A 20,545-nucleotide genomic window follows, 5' to 3' on the forward strand; every position below is an offset into this window, starting at 1 on the left:
CAGGGCACTATCATTATTCTTATTTTACAGAAGAGAACGCTGAAGAACAGAAAGATTAACCCCACACCCTTAGCTGGTAATGTATTAAGAGCTGGGATTGGAATCCTGGCAGTTTGGGATTGAGACTATCCTTGTAATCACTATATTACAGTATGCAAAATTTTTAAAAGTTGAGATATAATGATATATATAATTCAATATTTGTATATACTACAAAATGAGCACCACAATAAATCTAGTTAACATCCATCACCATATGTACACATTTTTTTCTTGTGATGAGAACTTTTAAGATCTACTCTTTTAGCAACTTTCAAATATACAATACAGTGTTAGTAACTATAGTCACCATGTTGTATATTACATCCCTCTGACTTACTTTTTAAGTTTTACAGTATATAAATTTAATCAAGAAATACATAGTACTCATACAAAGTTATACAATATTATTAAAAGATATAAAGCTAGATAGGGACAAACAGAAAATCAACCATTTCCTTGGATGGGAAGATAAACTACAAAGTCAACTCTTCAAATATTAAAGTATGTATTAGTTAAATAATTCCCATTAATATCTCAAAAAAAAGTCAAGAAAAATATTTTAAAGAGAAAAAATTTGCCTTACCAAATATCAGAACATATGATAAGCCCAGGTGATCAAAATCAGTAGGTAAAGGGGAAAAAATTGATCAGTGGATTAAATCAGGAACTCAAAAGTAGGTATTTGTGTATAAAAGAACATAGCATTTCAATTCATTGGGAAAAAGAAGGCTAACATAATAAATGGTGCTGGACAACGGAGTGTCCTGAGCGCCTGCTCTGTGTCAGGACTGTGCAGTTAGAGGGTTTGCATTCCAGTGGAGCAGTGGAGCCTGCTGGGTAAAAGCACAGCTTCTCTTGCAGGACATTCACATCACCAAATTGAGGCAGTGTGAGACTGACTTGAGTTCCAGAATGGGTTCTGCCTTATCCCAGTTCCCCCACTTTCCATCTACCTTCTCTTCTTGACTCCCTGCCCTGGAGACTCCAAGCTACAACATTAGAAGCAGAGACAGCAGCCTTTTGCAGGTTGTTTAACCAGCTCTTACAATGCAATGGCATAATTGTGTAAGAGCAATTCCCTGTAACAAATATCTTAATTGAAAAAATAATGTGTGTGTATGCATATCCTAATGATCTGCTTCTCTGATTCAGCACTTTATTATTGAGATATAATTGATATATGACATTGTATAAGTTTAAGATGTACAATGTACATTTATACATTGATTTGACACATTTATATATTGCAATATGATTACCACTGTAGAGCTAATACCTCTATCATGTCACATAATTGTCATTTCTTTTATGTGGTGAGAACAGCTTGACTGAGCCTTGACTGACATACTAGATGAAGGACATACAAATAATCATTGTTATCCTTTCAACTTTCCTTTGGGCGTGAAGTGTTTTAAAGTAATATTGTTGGGAGAGAAAAATATGTACAAAGGATCTAATAGCAATAGAAGAGCAAATCCAATTGGCTAACAAATGAAAATATGTTCAAATTCAGTCAGAGACATGCAATTTAATGGAATAACGAGATACCACTTTATGTTCACGGTGGAAATCTGGGGCTCAAAACCATGGGGGAACGCTGAGTGCCAGTGTATCATGTGCCCTCAGTGTTACTGAATCCCCCTCCCCCACAGGGTTGAGGTTACTGGTGTGTTTCTACCAGCTCCCACCTGTCATTGGTTGAGAGCTGCTCTCGGGGAGGCCACTTTTGGTGTCCGTATGTTGGGGTACAGCCAATTGCCAAAGGAAAGCTGCAGGCTAAGGCTGGCAGTTGGAAGTCAGGCTGATGTGTATCAGTTGGTAAGGCCTGAGGGGACAGGGGTGGCTAAAGCATGGAGTGCGCCTGCACTGCTCAGATCCACTCATGTCCCTCATCAAGTTCAGACTATTACTGCTTCCTTGAGGTTACAATTTCTTAAAAGAGGAGGAGGGGGAGGGAGAAGGGGAACAAAAATTTATACACCAGGAGCGTTAGTGGGACAAACTACAATCCCCACTGTTGTGGTTGGTTCTCAGGCTGCGACTGAGATTCTTCATTTTCTTCCTCTACCATCCCCACTAGACAGATGCTGGTCTAGGTGTCTTGCCTGGTGGGTAACCCGGCCCTGCATTTCCTGAGCCCTCATTACCGTGCCCTTTTCAGGCCGCGGTGGCCGCAGTTGCCCATTTGTGGTTAGTGTGTGACTGGGCGCGGAGCACCGAGAGGCACCCGTGGGCCCTCCAGCATGCAGATATGTTCAGCCAGCTCTCATGATGCAAAGCAACGCCATCTCCTTATGATAATCAGGTTCAATTACCCTGGCCAGGATGATCACCCCGCTCCAAGCATGTGAGACAGGAGGGGCCCGGCACAACCGCCAAGTATGGAGGACTCTACTCTGTAGATGGATGTAACCTTTCGACTTCTGCTCCCATTGTGAACTGAGTGGTCATGTCCCTATTTTCTCATTTAAATTGCTGAGGATGAAAATTTGATAGTCCCAGATTTCCGGGCCAGGCCACCCCCTAGGCCACAGACTTAAGTCATTTGCCCAATCAGCTGAGGTCAGAGGGGTTGAGGGTCCCATAATACAATTTTGGGGGTCAAGGGCTACCTCAACAGGGGATTGCCCCCACCTTAAAAAGGACTGTAGGTGTGGCTGACAGAACGTGTGACATATTTAGTAGTGTTGTGGTCCTAAGGGGCAGCTTTGTGTCACAAGCCCTCCTAGTCACGCTGTTAGTTCATAATTAGCTTATAGCTTGCTAAGCCCACTTTCCTAATTTGTACAATAAGTGGGTGGGGCTCCAAAATGTGTGATAACTGCCTCCCCCCTCAAACTTTTGTATATAAATTATTGTTAAGCCAGACTCTCTCCATCCCATGCTTATTTTTGAACCCAAAATTTCATTAAAAAAATATTTTATTATTTATTTTTATAGAGAGGGGAAAAGGGAGAGAAACATCAATGTCTAGTTGCCTCTTGAGTGACCCCCACTGGGGACCCTACAACCCAGGCATGTGCCCTGACTGGGAATCGAACCAGTGACCCTTTGGTTTGCAGGCTGGCACTCAATCCACTGAACCAAATCAACCAAGGCAAAGTTTCATTTTTAATAAATGTTAGCTGTTATCATTTACCTTTATTACAGTTCACTGTATTGTTTGCAACAATTATTTTGCCTTGCCTTAATGTTTGAATCTTGAGTTTCCTTTTTGGTGTATTTGTATTTTTTTTTTTTTAAATAGCTCTGTGCCATCAGCATCTATGAATGTGCTTTTGGTGTCACTATTCAAGACAGGACTAAGGAGGAGTTTGGGGCAAGTCACTGGAGACCTACTGGCATTCTTTGGCTTCCGGATCGAAGGGGTGCAAATCTTCATAGCACTAAGAGATGGTTCACAGTTCTCCTTGACTCTGAAGCTACAGACAGACTTTTAATGATGTTCTTCCTAAAATCTACATCTACTATATCTCCAGCAATCGCATCCTTGACTTATGTCAGACATTGTTGAGACAATCCCATATTTTAGATAGAAATTTGTGACTTGCCCAAAGTCACATACTGTGGCCAGGGCTGGCTTCTTTATCCATATCATGTTCTTTCCTTTACATCACACATCTACAATTCAGGAAACTCATCCACTGCTGCTATGGTAAATTACTTCAAATTTAGCGGCTTAAAAGAATATATAACTTTCTCATCTTCCAGTTCTGTTGATCAGAAGTATGACACAGGTCTCACTGGACTAAAGTCAAGGTGTCAGCAGGTCTTTCTGGAGCCTATAGGAGAAAACCCATTTCCTTGCCTTTTCCAGTTTCTAGAGGATGCCTGTGTTCCTTGGCTCATGGTTCCTTTCTCTACCTTCAAAGCCAGTAACTTGGATGGAGTCCTTCTCATGTCGAATGTCTCTGCTCTTTCTTCCATGTCAAAGCACTTTCTTTCCATGGTCTGAAAGCTTCCTCTTCTTAAGGACTCATGCGACAAGGATAAAACAGGATGCTCTCTCCACCTAAAGTTTCTTCACTCAACCAAATTAACTTTTTGTCAGGTGAAGTAACATATTCACAGGTTCTGGGGACTGGAGTGTGAAAATTTTGGGGAGGTCATTATTCTGTCTACCATGCCCTCCTGGAACCAGTGGGCTAAGGTAATAAGACAGATGTAACCTGACTTTCAGGGTATCGGGAGACTTCCTTGACTTTCTAATGTTGGCCACACTTCACCGAAATTCATCCAGATGATCAACCCAGAAAATTCTTTTAAAAAAAATAAATTATATTTATCAATTTTACAGAGAAAGGGAAATATTGATTTGTTGTTCCATTTTTTATACAATTATTGGTTGATTCTTGTATGTGTCCTGACTGGGGATTGAACCTGCAACCTTGGTGTGTCAGGACACTCTAACTGAGCGACCCGGCCAGGGCTAACACATCAAATTCTTTTCTCAAGTGCCCTCATAGCTGGGCTTCCTCCTCTTGTCACCTTAACAGCCTATTCCATGTGATAAGCAGCAGAGGTCAGGGCTTTGGTGTTTGTCCTCTAGGATCACAGATGATATTATGGCCCTGGAAAAGCACTGGCCCTTCAGCTACCAGAAGCCTTTTTTTTTTTTCCATCGCTTGTAGTAAAAGAGGAAGAGAGATAGAAACACTGATGTGAGAGAGCAACACTGATGGGTTGTTGCCTCCCGTATGTGCTGGGACCAGAGATCAAACCCACAACCTACGCAGGTTCCCTGACTGGGAAGTGAACCCATAACCTTTTGGTTATGGGACGACACTCCAACCAACTGAACCACACCAGCCAGGGCATCCCTCAGTTCTTAAAAGCCCCTGGTGTTCCTGACATTCGGGCAGGTGAGGTGCTGCTTGAAGTGACAGGCATTCTTTCTGATGTCCAGTTTTGAAACGTAACGAGTGTCAATATTGCAGAGACCCCATCTGATACACACAGGGAAGGAGAAAGATCCTGCTGTTGTCCCTGTATCCGAAGGCCACAAGACAGTCTAGGATGGAAGCGAACACAGACTATCATAAGACGTATAACCTAAAAAGCTAAAGAGGAGAGGGATATAGGCCACGACAGCCAAGCCACTGTGGTTGTGCAGTTTGTTAAAGCCCAGTTCCACTGGGCACCCTCCCTTCTGAAGCCTCTCCAAGCGTCAAGTTAGGCAGCATGCTCATTGATTCTTTTTTGAGCACATACTGGAAGCTTGATTTTGGCATTTTACCTGGCATCCAATCCATGTTGACTTGCATTTGGTTCTGAAAACTGGGACATTATCTACAGTTTAATGTATCCCTGCAATTGGGTTATACACGCTGGCCCCACCCCTGTGCACCACAGGCACAAGCACCCTGACTGCCCCCTCCCACCCCCGCTACCAGCTGCGCTACTCCCACTCAGTCTCACAGGCCTCTGAGGCCCCCAGGGAGTCACTGACACACAGCGGTCTGTTATCTTCGTGGGGGAGGGGACTGGGTTGTTGGAAACTTTAATCAAGCAGGGACAGTTAACAGCTGCAGGGACACCTTAGGAAACAGTGAACCGTAAAAAGGAAATATTTGTAGAATCTGTCTCCATGACCTTGTAAGACTTTTCTGAGAATGACCAGTTATTCCCTGACATGGAAAAAAATAACAGCTATCACAGAATCCTTCGTGCTTCATCCTCTGGGCAGGCTTTGATGTTCACCTCACACAGATGTCCCTCAGAGACCACAAAGACCCGGGGTTGTGGGTGTGTGCACTCATACACACACGCACATACCGGCCCCTCCCGGAGGCATTCCTCAGGTGACAAATGTGCACGTCTGCCTCCGTGGGCCCTTTGCCTGGGGCAGGCCGGGTGCTGCTGTTAGACAGAACTCTCAACAGACCCACAGGCCCATCACAGCGCTCCTCCACACACCACTAACCGTACACTGCGGGCTGTTAGCATGCGGTGAGGAACTCTTTTTCCCCTCCCTCTTCCCCCCTGCAGCTGCAGAGGTGTGTTTCTGAGGGGGTGGATGTCACCCACTAGGGTGGTTTTTCTAACTTCCGTACTGTGTGTCCTGTCCCAGCTTCTTCCCACCCCCAGAAGGAAGTCCTTTTGGAGTTGCATTCTAGGTCACATCCTGGTAAGAGAGTTGGGGAGCACCTTTGAACCATTGCTCAGTAGCCACTTTCTTCCTCCCCTGGTTTCCCTCTCCATCAGCAAGGCCCTCATGATTGACAAAGGCCTCTCAGCCTCTGCTCTTCCCCCATAAATGCTCCTTTTTCCTCGGGTCTGGATGTAAAGGGACAATGTTGGAACTTTTCTTATTAGTAAAGTAAGAAAGAAACTGAAACCAAAATCAAACCAAGAAAATATCAAAACCTCAGCGACTCCAGAGTCTCCCTGCCTAGTACCCAGTCCCTGCTTCATTTCTTTGCTTCCCTCTTATTGTCTAAGAAGTAACAGCTTTTCTTCATCCTTAGGCAACTCCTCTGCTTGCCTGCTTCCTGACCCCCCCAAAGGTACACAAGCAGTCAGTGCTGCAGGCTTTTTCAGAGGTGCACAGCTTGGGGTTGCCCTCATCCTCACCCCCAGCCCAGGCCTATCCCAGTGCCTCTGCTTCTCAGGACTCAGTTTGCTGGATCCACCTCAGATGTTGGGACACAGGAGACACCATGAGTCCAGCAGGGGGCAGGAGGGGACCCGGAAGGGGTTGACTGGTCACAGGTGTGATCAGTAGGGCAACAAGGGTAGGAGGGGCCAGGGAACGTCTGGGAAGAGGAGCTTGGGGGTGTTTACAGAGGAGATACAGTGTGGTCCCCGATTCTCTGCATCCTCCAAAGGCTGCAAATTCCCAGGAAGGACTTTGGAGAGAGACTTCCTGTGTGCGAGGTCCTTGGCAGCTCTGTGGACCTACAGCAGGAGGGGAGCTGGGCCCACCCTGAAAGCCCCTAAACTGAGGTGGGGATGAGTCCACAAAAATCAGGGACCCTCTTCTGAGAACTGATATCTACTAGAAACCGCAGGATGACAAAGAGCAAGGGCTCTCTACTACAACCTCCCTCCCCCTATCTGATGGGGAGGATGAACCTCCCTTCCCTGCCTTGCCCCACTGAGCAGTGGTTAGGGAGACCCTCTGGGGTCACCTGGGCACAAAAGAGCTCTGATTACACAGGGAAAACCTACGGAAGGGGCAGCCAGGAGAGGAACTTTGGGGCAAATCAGGGGAGATGATCAGAGGCTGGGCATTTGGAATCCAGCACTGCCAAAGTGGGTCTGGAGTACATGACAGCGAAACAGAGAGGACATAGAGACAAGCCTGAGCCGTGGTCCTGTGGCCCCCTTCCCAGCCCTGATCCCCATGTCTGGACCTCATTTTCCCCTCCCCTGCCCCTCTGGCCAGTGCTCAGGATGCCATCCGCTTCACTGAACCCATCTGTCTGAGACTTGCTCACATCTTCCTCTTTTGTGACTAGAAGTCACAGGACAAAGCACTAAGCTTTACAGTCAGAGAGGGAACACAGAGCCTAAGGGTGTGAAGGGACAGAGGGGAGAGGGGCAAGGGAAGCTTGGTGCCAGAAGAAGGGGGGACCGGTGGGGCTGAGGTCCCCAGGAGCATGGCTGAGTCTGTCACCTATGCAGACCTCCGGTTTGTGAAGGCTCCCCTGAAGAAGAGAATCTCCTGCCAGTTAGGGCAGGGTAAGGGTAGATGAGGGGTCTTCTGGATTCTGCCTCCCCATCCTCCTTCATGACCCCTCCCCACCCTACAAATCCCCATTTCCAGTTCCCACCTTGGTCCCTTTTCTCTCCTCTACAGACCCAGAGACCGACGATGATGGGGAACTCACCTACGAGAATGTACAAGTGCCCTCAATCTCAGGGGGAGCCTCAAGCTTGGCTTCCTCTGGACGGGGGGACAAAGCTGGTATGGAGAGCCCAGGGGATGTATGTTTGGAGGGGGACTGTGTCTTGAGCTGGGGAGTCCGTAGTATTCTTGGGAGGGTGATACCCTTGGGAAAGGGAAGTTCTTAGGAAAAAGAATGAGCACTGGATAAATGGCAGCCAGGAGAAGAATAAAGTTCCTAGGAGCAAGGGGGACCCCAGAGGGGAGGCAGGGATCGGGAGAGATCAGGGCAGCCCTGTAGGCAGATGAGTTCGAATGGAAAATGGGGAGTCAGAGGAGGGGATAGAGAGGGTAGGGGAAAGGTATGAGAGAGAACGCTCCTGGGAAAGGGTTTGGGGCAGGCAGAGAGGGGCCCAGCGGAAAAGACAAAGGGAGACTCCGGAGGGCGAGCAGAGGGTCCCGGCTGGGGGACGGGGGCGGAAGATAAGACAAGAGGGACACGAGAAAATCCCAGGGAGCTGAGGGACTCCGGAGAGCGCTAAGGGAGAGCAGGAGCAGTAGCGCAAGGCACCGAGGACCCTGGAGTCTCAGCGCGGTGGAGGGAGTAGGTAGGTGGAGTGGTCGAAACGGCATTTCCCGGGGCTTCCCATTTCTAACCGGACTCGTCCGCCTCGCGCAGGTCTTCAGTCCGAGCCGCCCACTGCGTCCTGGAGCTCGGTGACGTCACCAGCAGCCAGGCGCCTCCAGGGCTGTGAGTACCGCACCCTCCCGCCACCCGCGCCGCCAGCGGCGGGGCTCGCGCGCAGGCACGCGGGGCGGGGCGGGGCGGGGCGGAGCGGGGCGGGGCCCCGGGTTTGGAGGCCTCGTCCACCGCGCAGACCCCAAGAGGCCCCGAAGGGCTGGACGAGGAGCAACATGCTGGCGCCCCCGCCGGACGCGGGTGGTGCTGGGCTCCAGGGTGTGGGGGGTCTGTTTCCAGGGGGCTCCGCGACCCCCTTCTCTGCCCATTTCATCCCCATCTTTCCGAGGTGTCGATCCATGTCTCCTCCCCACTTCTCACTTAGGTTGATTCTCATTCATACATCTCCTGGCTCTGCCTGGGCCTGAGATTTAGTGCCTCCTCCTACCAAGTAGTGCCTTCAGTCCTTACCAGTAACAATTCCCAGCCCTTATTCTGGACCGTCTTCCCTGCGCCACTCGCAGAAACTCATTGCCCGACAAAACCCACCATGCCTGCACGGTGTCCTCTGAGGGAGGCTCTTTCCCGTGAACCTCCTTCCCCCACCCCTGTTTATAAACTTGTTCCTAGGGGTCATTGCCCTTCTTGCCACTTGTCTCTCTAAGGCCGTTCATCCTTCTCGAAATACCTCTTGGGCCTGCTCTTCGCCTGCCTGCTGTTAGGGATAGCTGCTATCTCCTTAGGAGTGCGCTGTGAGTATGCCCCTCGCCCCTCACCCCCCCCCCCCTCCCGCCCTTTTCCTCCCCAACAGCTTGCCTTTCTCAGCAGGGGCCAGAGTTGCTATCACCACATCCTTAGCTTTTGGTCTAGTTTCCAGCCAGGTCTGTTTCAGAGCACCATGTCTTGCTAAAGTAACCTCACCTAATCCTGTACCTCCTTGAGGTTTAGGCAGTCAGAGTTTATATTTCAGCTTGGGATGCAAAAAGTTGCAAGAAACAGAAAAAGGATTGACAAAGGTCTCAGGGCACCAGGGCGTGGCTGAAGATGTCATCCAAATCTCTCTTTATGGCCAAACAGACCTGCAGGTATCTCAACAGCTCCAGCACATGAACAGAGTTCTGGAAGCCACTAACAGCAGTCTGAGGCAGCAGCTCCAAATAAAGATCACCCAGCTGGGGCAGAAGGAACAGGATCTGCTGGGGTCCAGGAGGGAGCTGACCCAGAGTCAGGAAGCACTACGGGTGGAACAGAGGGATTGCCAGGCTGTCAAGGAGCAGCTACAGGCCTGCCAGTCTGACAGCCAGGGAACAAAGGAGGCCTTGCACAATGAGGAGGAACGAAGGAGGTCGCTGGAGGAGAGGCTGAATAGAATACAGGACAAACTGAAGCCCTACCTCACATGTGACACACCTGCTTCACAAGGTATCTGCTCTGGGAGAGGAGAGGGGACAGGAGAGAGGAGGGCCTGCTGTGAGGGATGGATTGAAGTGAGGAGATGCTCACGGCAGGGGTGCAGGGTCTGTCTATCAGGGGGCTGTTGTTCAGGAAAGCGGTAATGAAGCGGAGTGGTGGCTGACATGAACTGTGCCATCTTACCCAACAGGGAGGAGGATCAAGCTGCATACTGGCTTTAGGGGGCCTCACCCAGCTCTAAGGCAGATCTGTGGGGAAGAGGAGGGTAGCAGCCAGCAAGGCAAATCACACTGTCCAAAGCAGCAAACTCCGGTCACATCCAGCTTGACGTCAGTGTCAAGGATCCAGGAGCCCCTCGAATTTGGATGTGAAATAGGTTGTTTGCACACACCCTAAAGAGAGGGTCCATAAGTTTAATTAGCTTTCGCTATATATGAGATTCTCCAAAAGATTAAAACTTGCCAATTGACGAGGTGCAGTCTGGTGGTGGACAAGGAAGCTGAAGCTCTCAGGTGTGGGTGACACCATGAGCGGGGGTCGGGGGGGGGAGAGGATAATTTGGGGGAGGGAACTGGGGTGAATTGTTTAGCCAGCCAGTATGTGGGGATGAGAGAGAGGGACACGTCAAAGGTGAGGGGCTGTGGCAAAGCAGGCTGAGGTTCCAGGCAGGGTGTCAGGTACAAGAGGACTGGGATGTTCATGGACTGGTTATCTGTGGTCGAGGATGGGCTCAGTCTAGCTCAGGGGCCATCTTGATACTCCCTGAAGGCTTAAGACAGCGAGGTTATGTGCATACACCTCTAGCCCCTCCTTTTTACTTTCTTATTCTCTATGACCCTCAGTTCCATACCAGTGCTGTCACCCACTCCCACAGCTGTACCCGAGAGCTCAGCATCCTAAACTGCTCTTCCTCTGAAAGAATGGTCTCAGAGCTCCACTCCGACCACAACTGCCCCCGCTCCAGGCTCTCCCCCACTTCTTCAGCCTCATCGAGGCCTCCACGCCACTGACTCCCCTGTCTCCTTTCCAGCAACTGTCACCTGTCCTCACTTCTCTCTCTACCCATCTTGCACTCCAGGGTCCATCGCTTTGACCTCTCACTCCTTTGTTCTACTGTCCTTCTGGTGCACCTGACTGGCAAATCTGAACTCTGGGTGAACCCAACTGTCCACCTTGCCCATGCCTACCCCCAGGTGTGACAAACGGCAATCCTTTTGCTTGGTGCCACTGAAACTCTAGTTCCAACCTTGGCTAGGGCCTTGGCACTGCCTGGTCGCCTTGCTCTCCGTAATAACGCCTTACCCTACTACCCTCCCTCTCGCTGTCAGCAGATGCCCTAGTCCATCGGAGAGGAATTCCCTCCATTTTCCACCACCAAGACTATATATCCATTTACACTTTTGCCCAGCCCCATCTCTTGCAAGGTTAACTGCAACAGCTTGCTGGGCGTTTTTCCCAAACATCCCCCAAACCCCCATTCCACTCTTCATATTGCAGCCAGTGTAGTCCTTTAAAACCAAAAATATGATCCTATCATCCCAGCCAAGAGCCTGTCATTCCAGTTAATTAATTAATCAAAAGTATGGCCTACATGCCATATGTCCGGCACTGTGCCCAGGCACTTGGGATATAGTCAGTGAGCAACATTCCAATATGTAAAACCCTACATTGACCTTCTCTTTCTTGTAATATAAAAATTAAAAATCGTTAACATGGCTTTCAAGGCCTCTGCCTGCCTTTCACCATGCCACTTCATCTCTCACCCTTTTCTGTTTGGCCACACCAATTTCTTTTTATTCCTTTAAATTACTGATTTACAAGGTGCAGCTTGGTGGTGGGGCAAGGAGGATAACTCAAGAATGGAAAGAGGTGGGTTGGGATCAGGAGCACAGATGGAGGGGTGGGATGTTACAGAAAGAGGGATGTTTATTTCTTATGGTCAGGAAAAGAGAAAGAAGAGACAAATTTTGAGGTGGAGGGAAGGGAAGTAGAGTTTACATCAAAGTGTCTGGCAATTTCAGCAAAATAGGAACCAAGGTTGTCTACTTGTGGGAGAGTGGAGAGGGAAGGAGGTGGCTTGCAGCTTGAGGAGAGTGGGAAAGTTTTCCGGATGCAGCGTGGAATGCTTTCGAGAGTTGGCGAGGTGACTGAGAGCGCTCCTGAACACTTACGGGGCCCGGGTGAGGTTGGCCAAAATGGAGGGGGCTGTAATTGTTCAGAAATTGGGAGTTGTACTATCAATCCTATTAAAGTAGACCTCCCAGACTGTTAAGGAATAAAGTGATTGAATGTTAAAGGCTTTTACTAAGTATACACAGGCTTGGCATTTCCAGAAAGATCACAAAGATCAAGGACTAGAAGTCAGTGAAGGAGCTGAGATTAGACCTAAGGAAACAGTGGTAGCGACTAGATTGCTGAGCAGTCACTTTCATTCCACGTGTTGAGATCTCCCTTCTGGGTCTGGGCTGTGTTGTCACATTCTTTCTGTTTTTTAGATACCTGCTGTCCCATGGGATGGATACTGGTGGAGAGGAAATGCTTTTACTTCTCATCTGTTAAGAAATCATGGGAGGAGAGCAAAAAGTTTTGTAGTTCTATGTTATCCAGCTTGGCCACACTTAGTGACTATCCTTATACAGTAAGCATACCTTTATTCACAGACTGTCATGGGTACTGTTAGATAAAGGGACATATGTCATCAAATCAGGAATGACAGTGTCCACATGGCATGCATGCCATGGCGTGCATTCCTTTTCTATGCGGCTCCTCAGCACAGTGCTCCAGGCAGCCCCTACTGATGAGAGTTGGCGTGCGAACCATTGTTACTTTTACCTGTTCCTCATTCCAGCTTTCCGGTCAGCATTCTGGGCTGCCTAACAGATTCTTTGACTGCCGTGACCCCTCAGAGAGGCCCCAGACCCGGTGAGCCGGATTGTAGGGATTATGTCCTTGTGACCACAGCAGCCCACAGAAAGGCTCCCCTTTGAAAGTCTTGTGGAAGTTCTTATCCAACTTGAACTGAAGGGTGAGCCTGCACCTGCATGGTGGCACTTGGCAGATGCAGGTACACATCACTGATGAGCTGTCATGCACCAAAGATGGGCACAGTCCTCTTGTCAAAGTTCCTAAGTCTCCCTAGGGTATTTTCTTCCATCAGCCCAGGTCCCCTCTTTTACACCCGTACCCGCATTCCTCTATTGCCCATCCCTCTCCACACACCATGGTGTCTCTGAATCTCCCCTCAGGGTTATCACAGCAGCAGCGTATATAAAGCGTGGGAACAATCTGGTCGGTCTGATTCATTTTGGATTGACGTCAGGCCAAAGGACAGGCAGGGGACTTACACTAAAGTGGGCTCTGGGTAAGTTTGTTAGGACTTTTGGGTATTTTCAACTTCATAATCCCTTCATAAGACAATGAGATTTCCCTTTAGGTTCTGCTCCCAAACCTTTCACATATCAATATCGTAATTGCCTACTTGTCCATTTGCTCTATGGACAAGTAGGGCATTCTTCTTCTCTAATCTGTCCCTAGTACCTAGCAGTCCCTGGCACATGCTTTAAAAAAAAAAAAATTATTACTAAATTGAGACCTAGGTCATCTTTCTCTCAGAAGCTAGGGCTTCACAGCTGATGAAGAACCCTGACATTCTAACTTCCTGTCTAGGGCCACTTGGGGCACTAGAGTTGCCCTAGGGGTTGTAAGGGAGCAATGGGGTAACTTTGAGGTTCAACCCTGAAACAGGATGATCATTTTCTACATTCCCTAACTGGAGTTCCCATCTTTAAGACCTTGGGTGACTTTTCCCTCCCCTGGCCCTACAGCCTCTTCAGGTTGGGGTCTAGACATCTGTCCCTGAAACATACCCAGACATGGCCTTAGGTAGGTAGGATAAGTTAGGACTTGGGCTAGGTTTTATGTAGGGCAAGGGGGGTAGGGTGGGGAAGGGAGGGTGCCAGAGCCTATTCCAATTGTTTCACCACTCTTTAGGTATAATGCTCCAAAACAACCCTGTTATAAGATACCATCATACTCTTGGTTATCATCTCAAGACTGTAAGAGTTCTCTTCCCTTCATCTGTGAGAAGGAAGCTTTTAAGTATCCAGATCAGCACTGAGCTGAGTGAGTGTGTGGGATGGGACTGAGGAGCAGGAGCCTGAGGGGACAGGGACTCAGAACGGGTTCAGCCAGTGGCAAAAAGACTTGTTCCTGGGAGTGGGTCATGCCCACGGTCCCCAGGAGCTTGGGATGCTTATGTAAGGGGCCACTGCACAGAGAGAGGGATGGGGTGAACTGGACGAGGGTTCTTAATGACAGTTAACTGCAGAGCTCATTGGTATTTTTACTCTTCCAGATACTTGTGCCAACAAGAGCCTGTGCCCCTCATCCCTAACTTGGAGCCATGGGTCCATGATTCTCTCCCTCCAGCGTTCCCTCACTCTTGCTGGACAGTGCCTGGCCAAGGGCTGATCTGGCCCAACATTCCTAGGCAGCCTGCTGCCTGCCTGAAATCCTGTCCCAGAAACTGGACTATTCCTGGGAAAGGGTGCAGAAACCTCTGGAAGAGATTTTAGCCTCCTCAAGACTTTCCATAGTGGACTGGGGAAGTGGGGGAGGAGGGCGCATGGGCTGAGTGGATAGGGGCAGCCCGGAGCCAGCCAGGCAGTTTTATTGAAATATTTTTAAATAATTTGCACGTGTTAGTCTTGTGTGTCAGCAATGTTGGGTGACCCCCACGGGAGGGCAAGCCCAGGGGCTGGATAGGAAATGTCTATCCCTTGCGTCCATGCTGAGGTTCCCCTCTGTGGAGGAGCCGGTCAGCCCGTCTGGGGCTGGCGCTGCCCAGCACGTGTGCTGTCCTCACAGGGCATCCTGAAGGCCAAAGTTGGAGGCCCCACTGCTAAGAGCGTGCCCCAGGCAGCTGAAGGCTGGGTGTGGGTGGCTTGGCATGGTGCCCTCGGTGGCAGAGGAGACTGCCCGCCTCACAGTTCAGGTTGCGGTAGCGGGCAACAGCTGGTGTGGGGCGGGGGCACATGGACAGGAAGCCGAAGCTGAAGGGGCCCAGGCAGCAGCCCGGGCAGGGGAGCCCCTCGTCGGACTCCCGAGGAGCTGAAGGGGGCGGCGAGGGTTCTGTCCGCTCCAGGGCTGCTGCTCGGGGCAGGCTATGCTGCGCCCGGTTCCAGGGCTCGCCGGCCCAGCCCTGTGGGGAGTTCACCACCACAGCTGGGGGGTTGTTGTTAAGGGGAGGTCCTGATCTAGGGGACCAGGGCTGGGAGGCTGACGAACAAGTGCTGATGAAGTTGTCTGTGGCCACGGCCAGGGGCAGCTGGAGAGCTGGCCCTGGGGGTTCTGGCTCGGGACTACTGCCCTCACACTCCATTCTCTCTTCAGCGGAGGGGCCCACCGCAGGAGGGCCAGGGCCCGGCAGTACTGTCTCCATGCGTCGGGGGAGCTCAGGGGATGATGGTAATGAGCGGCAGCGACGGGCAGGTGTCCCAGACTGGAGTAGGGTCTCAGGAGTGGTCACCAAGGGCAGCTGGGTAGAGAGCAGTGGTGATGGCGGTACAAGGGGCAGGGGAGCGACTGTCTTGCTAGGTGTGTCCAGGAGCTTGATCTTGCCACCCCTGAGGTCTTCACGTAGTGAGAAGGGGTTGACTCGAGTCAGATTGTCCCCCCAGTTGGGGGGTGATTCTGGCGATGGAGGCAGGAAGAGGTCTGACCTGCTTCGGGAGAGCCGGGGGTCTGGCCTGGGAAGCGTGGCAGAGGGACCTCCTCTTGGAACAGACCCTGTCGACAGAGAAGTTTGTGATCACTGTTCTCAGCATTGATAGCTCCTTGAAGGTCTCGTTATTCGCCAGGAGGCTGGTGGAACCAGAGCTTAGAAAAGGGAGTCTGACAGCGTGCTTTGCAAAGGGGGAGACAGCACCTTCAGCCACTTTTTACCTTTTTCCTTCTTTCCTTCCTTAAGGCTCCAGAATTAGAAAACTATCTTCTTTGAGATGTCCTCTCACCCCCACCTCCACCCCCAGTCTTCTCAACTAATAAGTACTCTTAGCCTCCCCTAGATAATTCCCTGAGCTCTAAGGGGGAGAGAGGCAAAAGGACTCCAGTTAGGGGAAGGTCATGCTCACTCACCCTGATTATGTGTCAGGGGAGCCCTGGTGAGGGGGGCTGGCTCAGACAGTTGCTCTAGGATCCACTCCAGGTGCTGGGTGATTTCGGTGAAGGGAGCACGAGCGCTAGGTTCCATCTGATGGGTAGAGACAGGGGCAGCTTCACTCAGTGCGCCTAAAGTGGGTCCCTGAGTTCTCCCGTCCCTGGGACAGGACAGCCCTGTCAGCTGACGGGTAGGGGTGGAGGGCAGGGCGGGTGAGGCTCTTACACTGCAGCAATGGATGGCCAGCAGCAGGAAGGGCAGTGGGCAGTCATCCCCCACCAGGGTCCGGAAAGCGGGCACATCCAGGCCAAAGTCCTGCAGGGACAGAAAGGAAGGGCCCCCAAGTCAGCTCTCCTTAGGCTCTTCTTCTGCCTCTCAATAAAGACCTCAAGCTCCAGGGAGCCCTTCTTGGTTATAAGCTGGACAGTCTTATAAGTTGAAAAGGAGTTCCTCCTTTTCAAACCTGGAGATTTCATTCACCTCAGTACGGGGCAGGTAGTCAGGGTCCGCAGGTACTCGTGCGATGAGCTCGCAGAGGATAATCCCGAAGGCAAAGACATCGGCCTGGGGGTAGGAGATAATGTCAAGAGGAGAAATCGACAGCTTTCATGCCATAATTTTGTTAGAATGTGTCAGATTTCATGGGGGAGTCCTGACAGTTTCCATGGGTTGGAGAGGGTGCCTGTCAGGGGCACGGGGAGGGGGTCTTGGGCCCTCCTAAGTGTCTGGTAGGGTTGCTGAGGAACTTGGGATAGGGACTTATAAGAGTATCTCAAGGGTCTCTGGACGACCTCAGGGATCTGAAAGGTTGATGTCTTACCTTCTCGTCATATAGCTCACCCCGCAACACCTCTGGAGCCATCCAATATGGGGAACCCACCACAGCCAATGGCTCCTTCCTTTCCCCTTCCCTGTGGGGAGGGGCAGAGTGGTCAGAAACATCCCACTCAGACAACTCCCCAAACAAAAGGGGATGAGGTCAGCCCCCTCCCCAACCCAGGGGAAATGTCCCTGGGGGCTTCACTTAGATAGGGGCCTTCTGGGAGGTTTGAGGGGACAGGGGCATTCAACTCACCTATACACAGGAATCTTTTCAGCCAGTCCGAAGTCACCCACAACAGCTGTGAAGCTTCGGTCTTCCCGACGGATCAGACAGTTCTAATATACACATGTAGTATCCCCACACACTTATCACTTTCTGTTCTTTGACCTCCTAACCTAAAACCCAAAGCTCTGCCACTCCAGAATAACCCCAACCCTCTCCCAGTTTTCCAATACACCCCAATCTTGCAACATCATACATCATTCCAAACAGAGTGGTGCTCAGCCCCTCAGAGCACACCCCCTCACGCCAGTCCCCCATTCCCCGATGGCTTGCTTCCCTAACATCCTATCATATTTATTATCCACATTCCAACATCCATGGCCTAGTTACAACCCAACAGTCTCAAATATCCCTTCATGCTTCGACCTTTCTGGCCAGCCTACCTTGGATGTGAGGTCTCGGTGGAATACACCTTTGGCATGCAGGTACCGCAGGCCATGGGCGATGTCCAGAGCCAGGCGGAGCCTGACAGGCCAGGATAGGGGTTCAGGGGAGCTGAGCAGCTGTTCCAAGGTCCCCCCATTCATATACTGGGGCATAATGGGAGAAGGAGAATGAATATCAAGGTTTCATTCTGTACTTCAGTCTCCCACTTATAAGCCAGGGGAAACTCAGGAGGATAACAAAGGTCAGAAGGGAAAGCCTGTGCTCTAAGGTCCCAAATTCATAATCTAGGGCTGTCCTATCAAATACATGTGTAACTATTTAAAATTAAATTACTAAGTTTAAATAAAATTAAAGATTCAGTTCTGCAGACTAGCCAGAGTTCCAGTGCTCCCTAGCCACATGTGGCTAGTGGCACAGCACAGATATAGAACATTTTCGTTACTGCAGAAAGTTCTATTGGACAACACTGTTATAGAGCATAGAGGATGAGAACAGCTGAGGCCTTTTATTTGTGGTTTGCCCAAAGGGAAGTTTAGGGAGGACTCCCTGGGAGAAGGTCCTGCTGCCTCTCACTATTCCTCTGTAGAAGCGCCAGGTCGTGACTCTCTCCCCTTGGTGGTGGTGGGGTCCCCCCATTCCTGGCCCATCCTCACCTCTGTAAGAGCGTGCAGCTGCCCCTGGTGCACACAGACCCCCATGAACCTGGAAGAGGGGAGGGAAGATAGGAAGGTGGGTTGTAAGAGACCCAGCCTCTCCGCAGTTCCCAGTCTTTCAGCGGGATCCTCCTCCCAGCAAGCTTCCCAGCAAGGGGCTGGAGCCGCTCACCTTAAGATGTTGGGGTGCCGGAGCCGGTTCATCAGCTGCACCTCCCGTAGTGTGTTTCCCCTGTTACTGGGGAGCCTGTTCATTTTCAGCACCATGACTTGCCCTGACTGTCGGTGCCGAACCTGAGGGTGTCAGGGGAAGGCGAGTACAGGACAGGTCGGACTTGGCGTCCGCGTCCGGGCCCCCCGGCTCCAGCCTCCCGTCTAAGGCTTGGTACCGCCCCTCTGCCCTCTCCACTGGTCCTACCTTGTAGACCTCAGAGAAGAAACCGGCCCCGATCTTCTCGGCGCAGTGGAAATCGTCCACGCGCGCCAGGCTGGACACGGCGCTGCGGAGAGCCCGGTAGGAGGAGGGGCGGCCCCGGCCTCCACCCGCGCCCCCCGGCCCTGGGGGCCCCTCCCCCGGCGCCTCTCCGGGCCCCGGCCCAGGGCCCCGTAGTGGGGGACGTTCCCCGGCCATGACCGGGCCCCCAGCCCGGGCCTGCCTCACATGGCAGGGTCCCCGGGGCCCGGGCAAGCCGCGCTTGCCATGGGCGCGGGCCCAGCCTAATCCGGGGCGCCCGGACTCCCGCTCCCGCCTAGGAGAATGGAAGATCCGCCGAAGATCCTGGGCCCGCCCCCGCCGCGCCGGCTGACTGGGCCCGGGTGGACGTCGCTCCGCTCCGCTCCGCGCAGGGCCTGGGCCTGGGCCGGGTGGTGGCGGCGGCGCTCCCGGGCGCCGGCGGGCAGTCGGGCTCCCCGCAGGCGGAGGCGGTCGGGCCGGAGGCGGCGGGCTGCTCGGCTTCACCGCTGGGGCTCAGGCGCCGCGGCCTGCTGGGGGCGGGGCTGAGCCAGGCCTCTGCTTAACTCCTTGAAGCCCGGCCCCCAGGCAGCGGCCACGCCCCCTCAGGTATGCACCCCAACCGTTGGCCTTGACGCCCTAGACTAGTGGGTCTGGGCGTTGGGGTCAAATTCTGGCCTGAGCTGAATAACTGAAGGGAGTTAAGGGCTGGTTGTGCGCACGTGCAGGTCAAATGTCTTTTAGCTGCTCGAGGAATCTTTCCTCCCCTTCCACCTGCAGGTCACTGTCAGTTGAGGGTCGGGCTTGGGAAGCCGCCCGATTCTTGGGCTCCGTAGACCAGCAGGGCAGAAAATTAGACCCCTCATGGCCAATCAAAATCTAGGGCAGCCCAGCAACATGCCCACCTTCCTGGCCTCCACCCTGGCCCATACTGCCCATTCCTCATGGCTGGAGATATTTACATTTACACTGTAAACCTCTGGACTCCATGAAACTTTCTTCCTTCTCGGGCGGCTCGGAGGCCCCAGGACTGTAGTAAGCCCTTGGCCAGCCCATCCCTAATGTGGCCCCAACTCCTCCTCACTCCAAACCGTCTCTCTCGAATAAAGTTCAAATTTCAGAGCCTCCGCCTAGTGACACACAGCCTTGACCTTCTTTCTGTTTCGTCCAATGACCCCTTGTGTCGAAAGAGAAGTCTCCACCTGCAGGGAAGCCCCTCCTTCCACTAGATCCCACCCCTTGGCCAAGCTCCGCCCCTCAAGGGGCGCTTCCCCTCGAAGACCCCCTCTCTTCCTTAGTGAGACCCCACCCTCTCAGAAGTACCTTTCCTCAGTATCACACTGCTAACGTCAGTGTGTACCAGAGCCTGTCAGTGCCTCTTCTGTGTGTTCCTGCCACGCAGTGAAACCCCCACCTCTCAGAGTGACTCCACCAGTCATTGTGACCCCTCCTCTCAACGTGACTCCTCCCCTCAGTGTGGCCCAGCCCTTATTCGTTTGACCCCTCTCAGCAGGTTCCGCCCTCCGTCACATAGGAATCCGATCTGCCTCCCTCAGGCCGCAGGAGGAGCTGCAGCTGGGTCTAAATCAGCGCGGAGCCCTAAATTCGCACGCAATCTTTCGCGACCCTGTGCACTCGCCGTACCCTTCGCTTCCGCTTCTCTTTAGGTTCGCCTGGCAAAATAGCCAATCATCGCCGGGAGAGGGGGACGTCGCTCGGTCCCGGCGACGGCGTCCAGACGATCGGAGGGGGCGTGGTTGAACGCCACCTAGTGGTGGAATGGAGGGCGGTGAAAGTGGGGGGCTTCGGGTCTCTAGAATGAAAAGGCTG

The 20,545-nt window shown here is 51.7% G+C and overlaps 2 protein-coding genes across 3 annotated transcripts; one reads left to right on the top strand and one right to left on the bottom strand.

Moving 5' to 3' along the window:
• The first annotated feature begins 7,547 nt into the window (after positions 1 to 7,547).
• Positions 7,548 to 14,448, top strand: CD72 (CD72 molecule). The gene is made up of 9 exons (XM_054584684.1): positions 7,548 to 7,725; positions 7,844 to 7,951; positions 8,550 to 8,621; positions 9,215 to 9,301; positions 9,627 to 9,971; positions 12,458 to 12,600; positions 13,208 to 13,323; positions 13,953 to 14,084; positions 14,317 to 14,448. The coding sequence occupies exons 1-8, from the start codon at positions 7,644 to 7,646 to the stop codon at positions 14,077 to 14,079; spliced, it is 1,080 nt and encodes a 359-aa protein (XP_054440659.1). The 5' UTR covers positions 7,548 to 7,643; the 3' UTR covers positions 14,080 to 14,084; positions 14,317 to 14,448.
• Positions 14,449 to 14,610: 162 nt separating this feature from the next.
• TESK1 (testis associated actin remodelling kinase 1) lies at positions 14,611 to 19,879 on the bottom strand. 2 transcript variants are annotated; one of them, XM_054584682.1, is made up of 10 exons: positions 18,683 to 19,879; positions 18,437 to 18,558; positions 18,265 to 18,313; positions 17,608 to 17,754; positions 17,195 to 17,277; positions 16,940 to 17,030; positions 16,600 to 16,683; positions 16,345 to 16,434; positions 16,098 to 16,212; positions 14,618 to 15,749 (listed from the first exon to the last, which is right to left on the bottom strand). In XM_054584682.1, exons 1-10 carry the CDS (start codon positions 18,893 to 18,895, stop codon positions 14,863 to 14,865), a joined length of 1,881 nt encoding a protein of 626 aa, XP_054440657.1. In that variant the 5' UTR covers positions 18,896 to 19,879; the 3' UTR covers positions 14,618 to 14,862. The 2 variants fall into 2 exon arrangements, with proteins under 2 accessions (XP_054440658.1, XP_054440657.1); XM_054584683.1 differs by lacking the exons at positions 17,195 to 17,277; positions 18,265 to 18,313; positions 18,437 to 18,558; positions 18,683 to 19,879 and having other exon boundaries at positions 14,611 to 15,749; positions 17,608 to 17,747.
• Positions 19,880 to 20,545: the final 666 nt, after the last annotated feature.

This window comes from Pteronotus mesoamericanus, unplaced genomic scaffold, assembly GCF_021234165.1.
Source record: "Pteronotus mesoamericanus isolate MK-2021 breed Mesoamerican mustached bat unplaced genomic scaffold, CSHL_Meso_final contig_78, whole genome shotgun sequence".
Lineage (NCBI taxonomy): Eukaryota > Metazoa > Chordata > Mammalia > Chiroptera > Mormoopidae > Pteronotus > Pteronotus mesoamericanus.